The sequence below is a fragment of the Diachasmimorpha longicaudata genome, chromosome 8, assembly GCF_034640455.1.
Source record: "Diachasmimorpha longicaudata isolate KC_UGA_2023 chromosome 8, iyDiaLong2, whole genome shotgun sequence".
Taxonomy (NCBI): domain Eukaryota; kingdom Metazoa; phylum Arthropoda; class Insecta; order Hymenoptera; family Braconidae; genus Diachasmimorpha; species Diachasmimorpha longicaudata.
Genome location: NC_087232.1, coordinates 5,085,437 through 5,099,869, shown reverse-complemented (window position 1 = coordinate 5,099,869; position 14,433 = coordinate 5,085,437). Strand labels below are relative to the sequence as shown.

The 14,433-nt window shown below is 37.4% G+C and overlaps 1 protein-coding gene and 1 long non-coding RNA gene across 2 annotated transcripts in view; one reads left to right on the top strand and one right to left on the bottom strand.

Annotated features, from left to right (window-relative positions):
* The window catches only part of LOC135165369 (uncharacterized), a 53,319-nt gene extending 52,656 nt beyond the window's left edge, over positions 1–663 (top strand). The window contains exon 4 of the long non-coding RNA XR_010299507.1: positions 244–663. This is a non-coding gene — a long non-coding RNA (uncharacterized LOC135165369). The remainder of the gene's footprint in view (positions 1–243) is intronic.
* Positions 664–13,081: 12,418 nt separating this feature from the next.
* LOC135165366 (multifunctional methyltransferase subunit TRM112-like protein) lies at positions 13,082–14,425 on the bottom strand. Its single transcript, XM_064126596.1, has 3 exons — positions 14,273–14,425; positions 13,433–13,534; positions 13,082–13,370 (listed from the first exon to the last, which is right to left on the bottom strand). Exons 1-3 carry the CDS (start codon positions 14,348–14,350, stop codon positions 13,176–13,178), a joined length of 375 nt encoding a protein of 124 aa, XP_063982666.1. The 5' UTR covers positions 14,351–14,425; the 3' UTR covers positions 13,082–13,175.
* Between the last annotated feature and the right edge of the window lie 8 nt (positions 14,426–14,433).

Here is a 14,433-nt window from a genome sequence, read left to right as displayed (position 1 = left end):
TCCCTGGCCTTGAAACCTGAAGAATTCAGTGTGACCCATATAAACAATTATATATATATAGCACTCTCCACTGATCATCAAGTCAAAGTATGCAGATCCCAAACTCCAACGTCAAATGTTTGTTGATAGAGTAGTGGATAGTTGCGTGGGTGCGGTGAGATGGGAGCAGTGGTATACGCTTTGTCTCATCCCACCCCAAATTGCTCTTTTGCTGCGTAAAAAGCCAGTGCCATTTGTTTGCAGAATTCCCGAGCACACGAGACACTCATTTAATTGCCAGCAACAGGTGATCACGCAGTTTACACAACTGGCTGGGATAAACCTCGGGTAATACCTATATGATCCTGACACTCGTCACTCTGTTGTCAGTATATATTACGGATGATTAAGGAATTTTCGTGAATTGCGAGGATAATTATTCGGCAATTTTCCGGTCCCCAGATATAATTATTCGGTGATTTTCCAACTTTCCCACATCTTTCAGGCGCTGGAAAACATCTGAATCGAATGGAAATTTATCAGTAATTTAAACATTAATTGAGATGTTTAGGTACCACTTCATCTAAAATTTTTTTTAAATTTTTCATCTCAAATATTTTAGTGTTTTGTATTGCAGTACACGAAGAGAAATTTCTGGGAGAAATTATCCTTCCGTTTGGTAAATGTGGACTTTCGGATATTTATTACGTATAAAAATAATAAATATATAATAATAAAAATAATAAATATAAAAATAATAATCAAATCCTTTTTTTGGTTGAGAAATATTATCTAGGGGAGGATCGTATGTACGAAAAAATACCCTCAAAGACTCGGTCCAAATTATTTGAGAGAGCACACCCTTCGGATTCCCCACATGAGGTTCAAAGACCTTTTTTCCACATAATCCGCGATTTAACAGTCAACATTTTGAAATATTTCTCTTAATAGTTGATAATTGATAATTCTGAGTGCGAAGCAACATAGTTAATTGTCCATCAGGTGGTATTCACCCTAAACTACTCAAATCCACCATGAATTACCAAATGGAGACATAAATCCTGACAACAGCAGTTACGAACTATGGCAAAGTGCTGTGCATTCATAGGTTGCAGAAGAGACCCTTCTTCATCGTCTTCCGATTCTCCAACGTTCACACCTAATTCTGCATGCATTCATGAACGACGATCGTCGAGAGGCTTTTGGTGGATGCCATCGGTGTGGGGAGGATCTTCCAGTGTGCTTCGTTGCATGATGTACTGTAATTTCCTGGGTGTTGTGAGGGATAAATGGTATCAAGTCAGTCAGGAAATTATATGAGATCTACTTTAATAAAAAAAATCATTTTTCCGATCTCGCATCGAGTATCGGATTATTGGAAGAGCCACCGATTTCTTTAATTTTCCCAACAGGGAAAAATACTGTGATCAACCAAAAATCGATTTTCGATTTTTCACGGAATATTTCCGTCGTTATCAGCATTTTTTATCCTCCGAACCCATGTGCACGGAGAGAAAACCATTAGATCTATATTTAGAAGAAAATTGTCCTGAGAATTTCGTAAAAATTCCCGGTCGCGGACAATTAAATATTTAATTATTTTCCAAACCAACCTCCAGAAAAAAATGTCTTATAAATTTTTTTCTCCCATCGATTCTCCCCCCGAAACCCAAAATCAATGATCACAGATCTGAATACGATGAAAAAAAAAAAACCAAAAATGATAAAACGGTGGAATTACCTTCCCTAATGGCGAATGTACACTATACTAGGGACAGTTAACACGTGTACAGCAACGTGGGGGTGGGGTTAAGGTCTAAAGTGTGCGGTATGTATACATAATCCCGTCATCGACGCAAAACGGTGTGGCATAAGCGCGTAATCCGCCAAACCGGCTGCATAATCGAGCGTGGAATTGAATTCTCTATATAACCTCCACCCCCAACAGCCACCCGCTATATCCCATACCGACTGTGTCCCATTAAGTCAGATCAGAGTGAGACAGAAGTAGAGATTTGCCGAAGGACAGAAATCGCTGAGTTCATAGAAACTACTATCCCTATTACACGAGTAATCCGGCATTCAATGGTGTTAAGATTATTATTTCTCTACCTGAGTACGATGTTGTGGCACATACTATTTATTTGATAATTGGGGTGTTCACCCCAACAAAAGGATTTACTCGATATTACACAGGCTCAGTAACTATTACCTGATGCCACAGTTGAACAGAAACCACCGAACCATTCGTTAACAATTATCGAACGGTTCAACTTGGCCCTTTGATAATAATTACAAAACCAGAAATCGAGATCACAAATGAGCTCTCTGACATTGAAAAAATTATTGTGCCTTAAAAATTAACATTGTTCAATGCGCTAATGTCCAATTGAATTTTTTCATTTATTGTAAAGACGGTAACTGATGGATTGTAAATTACCCGAAGTAATTAGTCGCTAATTTATAGTAAAAAAAACTCCTGCGATGAAATCACTAGCTAAATGAGCAATTAGACTACGTCAGTAGATCAAAGGGAGAGCGAAACTATATTCGAAACATTTTAAAAATTTTTCGAAATAATTCTTTCGCCATTCAACATCACGAGCCCTTCGCTGTCTGCGCACGAGATAAACGTCCCGGGGTTCAAACAAATGGCGCGCTGAGTCAACCCTCAATTCAGTAACTATTGCCAAATGCTCACTGGCCTCCATCATATAAAAAAAAAATACTGAACCGAATACGTTGGACTGATGCAACCAAATCCCCCCATCATTGTAACGACTCTGTAGCTTTTTGATCAGAATAATTCGATAAAACCCACAAAACTGAAAATCTAAATTTGCTATATTCCAATGTCTTTGTCTTCATTTTATCATTCAACCTCATTTTTCCCGATAAACACCTTCCTCCAATCAAATAATAGACCCAACGACCCTCTAATCTCCCCTAACCGTCCGTCTACCCCCCATCTCCCCCCTCCCTCCCACATATTGAATCAACGTCCTCAAAAAAAATCCAAATACAACAAAATCCGCAAAAACTCCAACAATTTTTATTCTCCAATTCCACTCCATCACCTATTCATGATCGTATGTTTGCTGCAAGGAGTTTTCCGCCATTTTATTCTCGTTATTCATGGGAAATGTGAGAAATGACACATATACATTACGATGAATTCAAATCCTTTCAATGCGACACGAATCGATAATACCCGCATTATCCATCTGTGATTGAAGAGTGGAATTGTCACGGATATTACTCCCCTCCCCTTCCCCCTCTCCGCCCTCCCGCCACTTCCACCCCTTCCCGCCCCCTTCTATCAAGTCCTAAGTAAGTCACAAACCACCAACTACTGCAATTCAGGAACAATTTCGCGGCCTCGGTGGTTTCTCCTATTTGCCCAGGGAAATTGCGCCTGCTGACGTCACGTCCGGTATATACCCCAGTGTACCCCACCGCCCCACCGCCTCCCCCCCGAGTGAACGCAAGAGCGACAGTAGACGACAACGACTATACGACGTTGCGTTCGATTGTTCCAAATGCTCTTGACATACCCATTCCCTCAACCCTAGATTTTCATGATTCGGGTGAGATGATCATTCGGAGAGATTTGGGGAAATTTTAGCATTGATTATACCTCAAAAGTATTTGATATCATATTTCTGATGATTCCGGTTCGATAGAAAAATATAATGTCGAAATTATGTGATGTAAAGGGTTAACAATGCGCGAAAAGAATGTGGGAAATTTTCGAGTGGAAATTTTTTTGATTTTGAAGGAGATTGAGGAGTACTCGATGGGGTATTTTTGGAAGTCAGATGGGCTGAACGGAGTCTAGGGATTTGTATTGACTTTTGTTAATAGGATTTAATCGTTATTGGATATAAAATGATTGAGGAAGGGAAGGTATGGATAGTGCGAGCGAGGGAATGATCGAAAGGTAGGGGAAACGGTGTTATTAATTCTGTAGTTAGTTCGTGTATGCAATAGGTGGTGTATTTTCTAGTTTTGTTGTTATATATGGAAAGTTGGGAAATCCGATAACAACCACTTAGGGTACGCTACTGGATCCGATGAAGTGCGTACAGAATTGACGTTGTAGTAGTAATTTCCCTCCAGCTTTTGATAATCTCCTCCTGAATTTTGATAATTTCCCGGTAGTTCCACAGCTGTTTTTACGTCCAGCGGACCTGTCAAATCCCATTAAAAAAACAATCATAATCAGTGTAATCGATTTACCCAGATCTGATTAACCAAAATAGCCCGGTAAATGCCACTCGGGTTCAAAAATTAATCGGATGTTTCTCGGACAATTGGGATAAGTTTCGGAAAAGTCTGGCCCTTGGTTTTCACGCACCAAAACAATCGGGAAATATCGAATGATTTGGGGACTATCGGAATATTACAACTGAACGTTAATAATAATTTCATATTACTGAACACGTCCAGAAGTTAATTACTTGAAAATTGTGTCGATCCCAGAACGAGAGCTCTGCACTAGCGGCTCCTAAATCAAATTTAATTAAAAAAAAACATTACAAGAAATGTCATGGCAATGTCAAAATTACACATGAGCCTAAAAGGATCTGCAAATCGTGCAGGGGTTTCCACCAGTCACGAAAAAGCAATCCGACAGCCACAATGGGCGACGCCAATACCAATTTGGCTTTGAGCCGTTTCCCTTCGCGTGCGAAGAAATTGCAACTGTTCTCTCTGCGTTTTACATTTACTAGGTACCCAATCGTTACAGCCCCCTCTGTTTTACCTAGAATGCCCCATGTGAATTCAACTAATCGTTCGAGGAATTGTAAGTGAGCATCGCATACACCAAATTAAAAATATTTGTTATGTAAATTGCAGTTCAGTTGTTGTAATTTCAGAAATTTTCCTCCTTTAGAGGTACATTCTCCTTTATTTCATGTGGATTACATGAAACATCCAGCAAAATGTGTTTTTAATCTATCAAATATCAAGTCAGTTATTTACTTATTCTTCGACAAAGAATTTAGTTATATTCTACCAATGCAAATGATAAAATTCAATGAAATCTGGTACCAAATATTCGTATTAAATTGTAAATTTAAATAAATTACGAAATTTCCATCATCACTCGGTTCTCTGATAATCCTGAAAGCTTACAGAATTATCCGTGAAGCTTAAAATTAATAATTTTTCAATTGCTAAATAGCATTCAGTGCCACTGCCCCGAAAATCGATAGTCAATTGTCCTCGAGGACTCATTTTTTCTCCAACAGTCTAGTCTACTCCAAACAGAAGCGAATGAATTCCCTAAAAGTGAAAAAAAATCATGAAATGAAACGGAACGAGAAGATATATTTCCCTCATTATAACAAAATCCTCAATTCGTAACTGAAGCGGAAACATTGAAACAGATGGCAACGTTCAGCTGATGGGTAGCGTTATACAGAAGAAAAAAAAAATGTAATAGACCCGTTCGTTTCCCTGATCGGGCATCATCATCCAGTGGCATCATGATGAACGACAGTTCAATTAATTTCACCGTCTCGAATGCTCTCTCAGCCCAACTAGTCCAGCTCACCCACTTACTTTGCCACGTTTTCTACGTTTTCTCCACCCCTCCCCCCTGGCTCCCTCCACCTACCTCCCACAGTACTATTCACCCTCGTTTTTCCGTAATAACTGTCGTCGCATTCTCTCTAGGGGATTGGAAAACGACAAAATAACGAAAAAGAATAACTGCGGGAAAAAGAAAACGAGAGAGGGACGGGCATTATTCCCATGGGAGACATTGACGGATTCAAGATATGAAACCGATGGCCAGAGTATATACTGTACCGGTATTACATCATCACAGCATCATATTGCGATTTACTGATTTTATTTGTAAGTCAGGATAAGGGTGGAAGTTTATCAAACCGTTGTCCACTTCAATTTACGGTGAAATCGTCTGAGGAGTGTTACACTCTCCGTCGTCTAAAAAACAGATGAAAAAAAATAATTAAACCAGAGATATATAATATAGAACCGAGAAATGAAGCAGAATTTATTTACAGATTTTTTTTTAACCATTTCACTAAAAAAATAGTGACTGCAGTCGACGTCAGTTTGATTGTAACGAAAAATTGGCTTTACAAATATGATATCAGGGAATCTCATATTAATTCTAAATACTCTAAATGTCAATTTAAAATTCGTATTTTCAATCCCACTTTGTCGTCTTTGATTTCTCCCGTTCATCAACTCATGTCTGCTTTTTCAATCACTGATAAAAAAGTAAAGAATAACGAGTATTGCGGAACGAATACTTTTTCATATTGTAACGACTGCTCTCCAGACATAAAAGTAACGAGATTGCACATCTCTACTCGACCAAACGTATTTTTTATTCAGAACGAATTTCGTTCTACGATCACATTTCGTATCGCAATATTTACCACCATTTTCTCTTACTTTTTACGGACTTTTTTCGTTTTTATTCACCACGATATATTTACATTAAAAAATGTTGTAGGATACGATATCTTGTTACAAACGAGAAGTAACGTGCGCTACAGAGTGTTGTAATTATGAAAATTATGATGAAAATCTTAAAATTGAAAGATTTCTGAACACGTCATATGGAGGGAATAACATTTACTGGGAATTCAGTAAAATGGCAGTGAATTACTGGTAAAATTGAACTAAAAAGTCCAGAATTATTGTGCGCAGTAATAAAGGAAAATACCAAATTCTGAGCGAAACTTTCGAGAGCAATATTTGTCCCAATGACACCTCCATTTGTATCTTCCCCAGATGATTGATTGGGGTCGTGGTGCTATCGGGATGCAGGAGACAAACTCCGTATCAGAGGGGGGTGTAAATAATACCCCCAGTTAACCCTTGGGATTTTTATAATGGAAATAACCGATCTATTATTTAGAGCTTTATTTTCTTCATTTTCAGATACTCCTGCAATTTTTTATTTTCTAAAAATACTCAAACACTGTTTATCAACTGTACAGTGAGTGTGTTAGTGAGTGATAACTCTCGTGTAATATTCCCGGGCTCAGGTGTAAATACGGAGTGAATAAAATCGATGGAGCGAATTCTCGACATATTGATTTGGGAGGAAAAAAAAAGTGACAAAGAAATTGGATGATAATCGTTATATCCCCGGGGACGAACTTTAGGGAAGAAAAAAGCAGACGCTGATGCGAATTCAATCCTTAATTCAATCAACAGCTGCCGCCAATCACAGATGATAATCCCTCCTACTTTATTATTTAATGTCGAACTGACAATTAACCCGTTGTCCTCATCAATTCCATCGCGATTGAAAATTCAACAAATAATTCGGTAACACGTTCCTATTAAGAATTTTTATTAATAAATATTTCCCATTCTATGGAACCCTAGATGCAATCTTTCTTGATTTTTTTTGTTGACGAATTTGAAGTTTCAAATTTTCATGGTAGAACGTTGTTTATAAATGACACGTTGAGCTCCCCAAAACTAGTAATAAAAAGGTATTATCCTTTGGAGTGCACTTGGCTGAGATTTTCGCTGATTTCCAAGGCTTTAGTTTTGCTCCAGATATCTAGATACACTTTTGGACAATAGACAAAAGGCACTCCTCACCAGCAATTCGCCAACTTGGATAAACTCTTTTGTATTCAAAAACTCTCATTCTCTCTCGATCTCCAGCATTTTGCCGAATAACACTTCAGCGTTGAGTTTTACGTAAATACGTTGATGCCGGAAATGAAATCCTGAAGTCCCTAAGAATATAATTATCCTAGGGAAGGTGATTGGTCCCTACAAGTGCTCAAACTATCCAACAGCAGAAATTTCGACACAAAATTCTATTCTTTAATTTAAACCCAGAAAAAAATAGAAAAATCGAAAACAAGAACGTCTTCTCGTTGTAAAAATTTGAATGTTGCCCATAACAACAATGAGATAATTAAAAATCTTTTTCTCGATAAGATAACTGCGAGGACTACAAAATTAGTCAGTCTTCGATGAATAAACTCCATCAAACCTGATCGTTTAATTCTAAAAAAATTTTTAATAATTAAATAACATAATTTAGTGTCGTTTACAGCTCGCAAATGAACGATGCGATTTAACAAATAAAACATAACTTCAAAACCCACAAAAATATCTTGGAAATAAAATAAAATGCAATGGCCCCTCGAACAAGTCCAAGATATTCCATTTTAAAATCGATCTCGTAAAAAATATCGTTCTCATTGAATTATTCTCTACTAAAATTCACAGTTTTTCCCACCATTTGTTCACCTCAACTTTTCATGCAATTGAAAACAGTTGGAAATTGTCAGCAAGTAACGTATTCATTCCATAATAAAATAGAACAATAAATTCAAATGGCCAGATGGGACTTTGGAAAATCAGACAGAGCGTTATACCGAAACGTGCAAATTGATTTGCGAATAATGCACTAGTGAATAATGAGGAGCGGCCTGCCTCCATTGCCAACATCCGTTCCCCTCTCTCACCTTTCCTCCTATTTTCTACCCACAACATCCAGCGATTCTCGTGGCCGGGCGTTTCGATTACATTATCCCCGGCGAATTACATTCGCTTATAACGAGATAACGTCAAAGTTGCTGGGGATGCCGGAGGCTTCATTAAAATTAAACGACAAAACGCGATTAAAGGGTCTTCATGGGGTTTGCGGATGGGTTGAAAAGGGGCCGGAAGGGGGGCGAGAGAGAAAGAGAGAGAGAGGGGGAGGGAAACTGGACGCGAATGATCATAAATCATTATTATATTTGCATAACTGTGAAAAGATGGCTTTTGATAATTTTAAATAAACAGCTCTTTAACGGTAACTATCCCTTGCTTCATGGGTTAGGTAATGAAATTTTAATGAAATCTCTGTCTATAAATTTTCATTCCTGTATTAAAGTCATTATTAGTAATTCAGAGAAGAATATTGCAAAATACTGGTGGAAAGACTCGGAAAATATTCCTCAATATGAGATGATCTCATCGCCGAACGTTTATTTCTGTAACCGGATGAAATGAAAATAGAAAAGCGGAATAAAATTTCGCTGAATCGATTCTTCCATGCTGCCAGATAATACTGAAGTTAATGGACAAAAGGAGGTAAAAATGGCTACGAGCGATGACGAATCATTATTATATTTATATGACTTACCGTACAGGAAAATTTATCTTCTGGTTCCCCAAAGTTGTCTGACCATTGCACAAAAAATCTGTTGGCAGTTGGAAAATTGTACGGAGTGGTAAAATAATCTTTCCGGATTACAAAATATTTAAGTAATTTGTAGTTCACTAAAATCAATCTATAAATTTTCATTCTCGTATTAAATTCATCATCCCAAATTTCCAGGTAAAAATCCCAAAAAACTTAATAAAAACAGTGCAAACATTCCCCCCAATCATACGATCTTAAACACCAAAATAAAAACATATCTCATCGCACCCCAACGACTCCACAATGACGAGCGTATATTTCAGTATAAAAAGAATCGAACAGAATAAAAATAGACAAGTGAAATAAAATTTATCTCAATGGATTTTCTCATACAGACAGACAATATTGGTGAAAAGAATAGGATTTACCGCTGGCAACGTTCTAAAAGTGCGTCTATTCCCCTCGATTTGTAAAAAAAAGGCTCGGTATTCCCGTGGAAAAAGCCCTCCCGTCAGAAAAGAAACCCTTGGGAAACAATAAATTGTCCCGTTCGATTCTTTATACCAAAGGCATGTGTTTGATTCGACAAAAGTCCGTATACATAAGCAGCAATAACATGAATACATAGGTATTCTTGCGGCGAATAGCTCCTAACATTTTGTTTTTTTCTCTTCTCCTCTCTTTTACGACAAAACAATGAAACGTATCACCGATATTCTCGCAATTTCGCGACCACTCTATCCCCCATATCGAAATGGAGAAAGAGAGCTCTCTAGGCGTATACTGCATCCAAAAGGTTTACCCTCGCTCTGTGGCACAACGAAATTGACTCGTTCCAGAGGATTAACCCTGTATACTTGTGCCATACAGTGTCTATACACAAAATCCTCTTCCTATCCCTCCCCTTCGGTTGCTTTCCTCTTGAGGTATACAGGGGCAGTCTGTATGGTTTATTATTATTGTTGGCAATTCGTACGTGCTCCATTTTCCATCATAATCAGCCCAGAGCGGAGATTCTGATGTAATACGAGGGATATAAAAATAATAAAAATATGTTCAGCTTAGCAAAGTGGAGATGTAGCAGTTGACATGGTTTATTCACTATTATGAGAGCAACTTACCCCTCTGCCTCTTCACATTTTTTTAAAATCCATCGTGAACAGTCCCACCAGGTACTCGGTATATTTTAATGCTCAGGTGATACTGGAATACCCTACTTTGAGCTTCATTTGAACTTCGTGACCTACATATTAACTCTGACCCGAGTAATCCTCGTCAGGCTCGGAGGCATAAAGTCGAGGCCCTTTATGTGCCCTTTATGTGTGTGGGCATATTTTTGCTACTGAGGGAATTAAATGAAGTTAATGGGGGTTAATTTCGTATTAGCACGTAAAAGCGGTATGTGATGATGTGGCTTTTGCTTGAATTATTTAGAATTTGTGTAATTAAATAATGCTTTCGTGCGGGGGGAAAATGTTTGGGGAAAAACATCGGGGGGAGTCGATGGAATCGATGGGTGGATCGATGGAGATGTTGGTGCCATTATTTGGTACATGGAGAGAAATGAATTTTAACTCGTGGTAAACTAATTTTCGGTTGGTTAATTGATTAGGGAATCGACTTGGAAAATTTACGCGACTTGAAGGGAATTTTGCAGATGAAAATTACGGTGCGGTCTGGAAAAATTGCGTGACAGCTCTGGAAAAATTTTGTACAAGTGGGGTTCCTTCGGCTGTCAAAGATGAATAGTTTTAGTTAATATCTCTCTTTGTGTGAAAGATAACGGTCTTTTTCGCTTTTTTTTCAGGTACATTAAATTTTACATTACTATCCTGAAAATTGCTAGTTAACTATCCACGAAATTTCCATTTTGTCTGGAAGACTGGATATAGGGAAAATTATATAGAAGAGAACACCGTCAATTCTGAATTCTTAACTAGAGAAGATGAAAGTTTCGGGATTTTTTTTAAAAGTAACTCGCAACCTCGGCATTTTTACATCAAAAGTTTGGGCTCAAGTTTGATGAACATCACTGTATATCAATGCTCCCTGAGGCAATACGTTTGATATATGTGTATTTAGTTGGATGCCCCTCAAGTACCGGTGATCAAAGCATCAACCTAAAATATAACGCTCAGGGTTAACTCGATTAAAGTGCTGGTAATGAGATACATCGGGCGATTGAAAGTTCAAACTTTGTGGAATGATTATTTCGGATCGATATTCGGAATATTCCCATCCAATAAATTCTCCAGTAAGTCTTTTAATATCTTCAATTATTTATTGCAACTCACCATTCATCCCACAAAAATAAAATACTGATGAATAAATAGTTAACAATGCTCTTCTTAATTCCGTCCGCTGCACTGAATTATCAACAATGTTGGAAAATCTGGTGTATTGTTTCCTAAAAATGAAACATTCGTTCAATCAATTGAAAGAAAAAAATTTAGTGATCGTCTGCAAATTCTCGACGAACGAACGAGGTCGTTGAATCGATAATTCAAGATGCCATTAGCGAATGCCAGACTTGAACCTTTATGCAACCCTCTACAGAGACAACTCATCGTTTCATTTGCACGCCATTCCTCGTTATACCTTCCACTCAAAAAAATCTCGAAAGCTGTGGAGAAGAGTCCAATCGAAAAATATGATTTTCACAGTTACATTGAGTTTCCACAATCATTAAATCTTATGTACGAGTGTTTCATCGAATCTGACAAGTGTCTCGAGAATACTGTCACAATTTTAATCAATAGTATCTGCCGATTTTCTGTCGATTAGAGAAAGAAAATGTTTTCCTTGTTTATGACATCTAAAAAATGTAGGGTCACCCCCTGGATGTTTAAAAAATTTTTTATTTCTTCAAATGTAACGGAGCCAACAGTAGGTCGACGATTTATCGGTCAATTGCCAATGGCCTGTTACAATTCAGATGGCCCTGGTAAAAATTGTTTTTTGAGAATTTATGACATTCGATGATCGTACGTAACTTTTTGGTACATGGCATGAATTTATTTATTTACTCCATGTATATTCTCCATGTATATTACATTGTTGTGCCCCTCTGGTCAGTCTCATCTACTTATCAACTAACGCGAAGGAAAGTGGAGTACGTAAAAATAATGGAGTAAATTAGAAAACGCAAAAAAGTGGTATTGTTGTATAATTTGTCAGAAAAATTTAAAAAACATGAATTTTGCCGGAAATAGTGTCAAACATCCTTAAACAATCCAATCAAATGAAACTTTTTGAAAGGGAGAATTTTTTTGGCACACTTAGGTCCACGTTGGGTCCTTACCTCGTTTACCGCACGAAATCGAAATGCAAATTATCTCGTGAAAAAAACTCATCAAGTGAACTTTCAATATTTCTCATGTTCACGTTTTGAATTTTACTTCGTTCAGCATTTTCATTAAATTCAGATTTTTTTCAATGTTCGTCAGACTTCAAAGTATAAAATAGAGCATTCGCTTTCCATTACGTAGATTGGATTCAGAAAAAAAAATCTTTTTGCAGAACATGCAAAATAGCACATTGAAAGAAAGATTTTTTTTATGGGCTATTCTACACAATCTAACACGTAACGTGATCACTTAATTTCGTTTCCTGTAGTTTAACAAAAATCGTGGAATACAAAAAAATGCAATTAGATGGTGATTGCGCTCTAAAGAAAATATGGTTAAGAAAATTAGTAGTGCTCAATTCTACAGAGGTCTAAAATGCTAACTAGGTTGCAGTTCTCAGGGTATTTGTAGTTGACATTCTGCTGAAACTGAGTATTTCCCAGGCGATTGGGCCGTTGTGATATGCAAGAATTCCATTATCTTTAGAATTTGTCACAGAAAGACCGAACAAGACTGAGTTCGCTGTCCCATTCCACGAAACGATATTAATACCATTTTTTAAAAATAAAACGCAAATTCAATTCTCGCTGGACACCCTCTGAATGAAGAATTTTAATAAAAACAATGCTTTATTGAAAATTAAATAAATTATATTTGATGATGATAAACGCTTAGGGGCTAGGTCTGGAGTTATCACATTGCATCTAGGCTTCGTCCTCGTTCAGCAGCATATTTGGAATGCCATCGTTGATGGGAAATTTTCTTCCTGATTCAGGACAAAGTAAATCTCCATTTATAACTTCAACCTCGAGTAAAACGTGGTGTACCTTCTTCAGAAAATCTTCATCTCCCTCGAAATCCTGCAGGAGGGTCTGGGGTAATTCACCGACGTGCCCTATCTGTTGCATATTTACAAGATTTTAGTGAATATTCAGGGATATTTGAAAGGTCGCTTACTTACACTTTCGGCTGCTTTCCATAGTGTATTCCAATCCAGTTTTGGAATTATCCTTGCTATGAATTCAGAATTGAAATCTACTTCGGATACTCTTATGTCCTTTGCCTGGGGGAATAAAATTAAGATGGTAATTTTTTCGTTTACATTTAAAACACAATTTTAGTTTTCTGTACTGATAGAAATAATAAATTTCAAGTCTAGTCGTGGAAGACATCGTCCTCCCCCACGTGCACCATTGACATCGTAGCCGTTGGGGAGGATGGCAGGCATGTAGGAAAGGGTAATCTCTTTTCCACGTCCCGACTCGAACAAAAGTTTCCACGCGCAGGGCCTGGAAACCCAATTTTGTCGGCGCGCATTATTCATAATTAGTAATTCAACCACCGATTCCAATTATCAAATAAGAGAAAAAAATATTCATGTAGTTTGTTGGTGAGGATTTAAAATTCTAATATAGATGAGACAGATCGAATAACATTGGTGAATTCATTTGTGATACTGTACTTTGCTGTTTATTATATAAATAAATTTCTGCCTCCAGAGGGAAAATTGTCGCGATGATTAGACCGAGAAAAAAGTGCTCCAAAAATACTATCACAAAATAGTTTAGGGAAACCGTTTTCCCAAAAATGTAACTGTCTTTGAATTATGTCCTTGGAAAATTACATCTACTTTCCCACGAGAAATTCTTTATGCTAATACGATCGGGATTCCTTCAAGACCAGCAAATCATCACCAAGGGAATCGCTAAGTCAAAAACACGTGCGGTCGTCCCTTTCGAAAATTCAATAATATAACCTAAAATTCTCACTCGATAAAAACTAATGAAAACAAATGTCGTACCACAATGCCAAGGGGGTACCCCACTGTCACCCCTTTGAGACACTTTGAAGTCAACATATTATGCGTCAACAACTTCATTTTTCTCCCGAATAAGTATTATTCACTGATCGTGTTGCTATATCACACTATTCCCACAATTTCCCGAAGCAAATTACGCACTC

Coding starts and splice junctions, on each gene's coding strand:
- LOC135165366 (XM_064126596.1), bottom strand. CDS start 14,350: ATGAAGTTGTTGACGCATAATATGTTGACTTCAAAGTGTCTCAAAGGG. Junction 13,535..14,272: donor GGTACCCCCTTGGCATTGTG/GTACGACATTTG, acceptor TTATTCCCCCAG/GCAAAGGACATAAGAGTATC. Junction 13,371..13,432: donor TATGGAAAGCAGCCGAAAGT/GTAAGTAAGCGA, acceptor AATATGCAACAG/ATAGGGCACGTCGGTGAATT.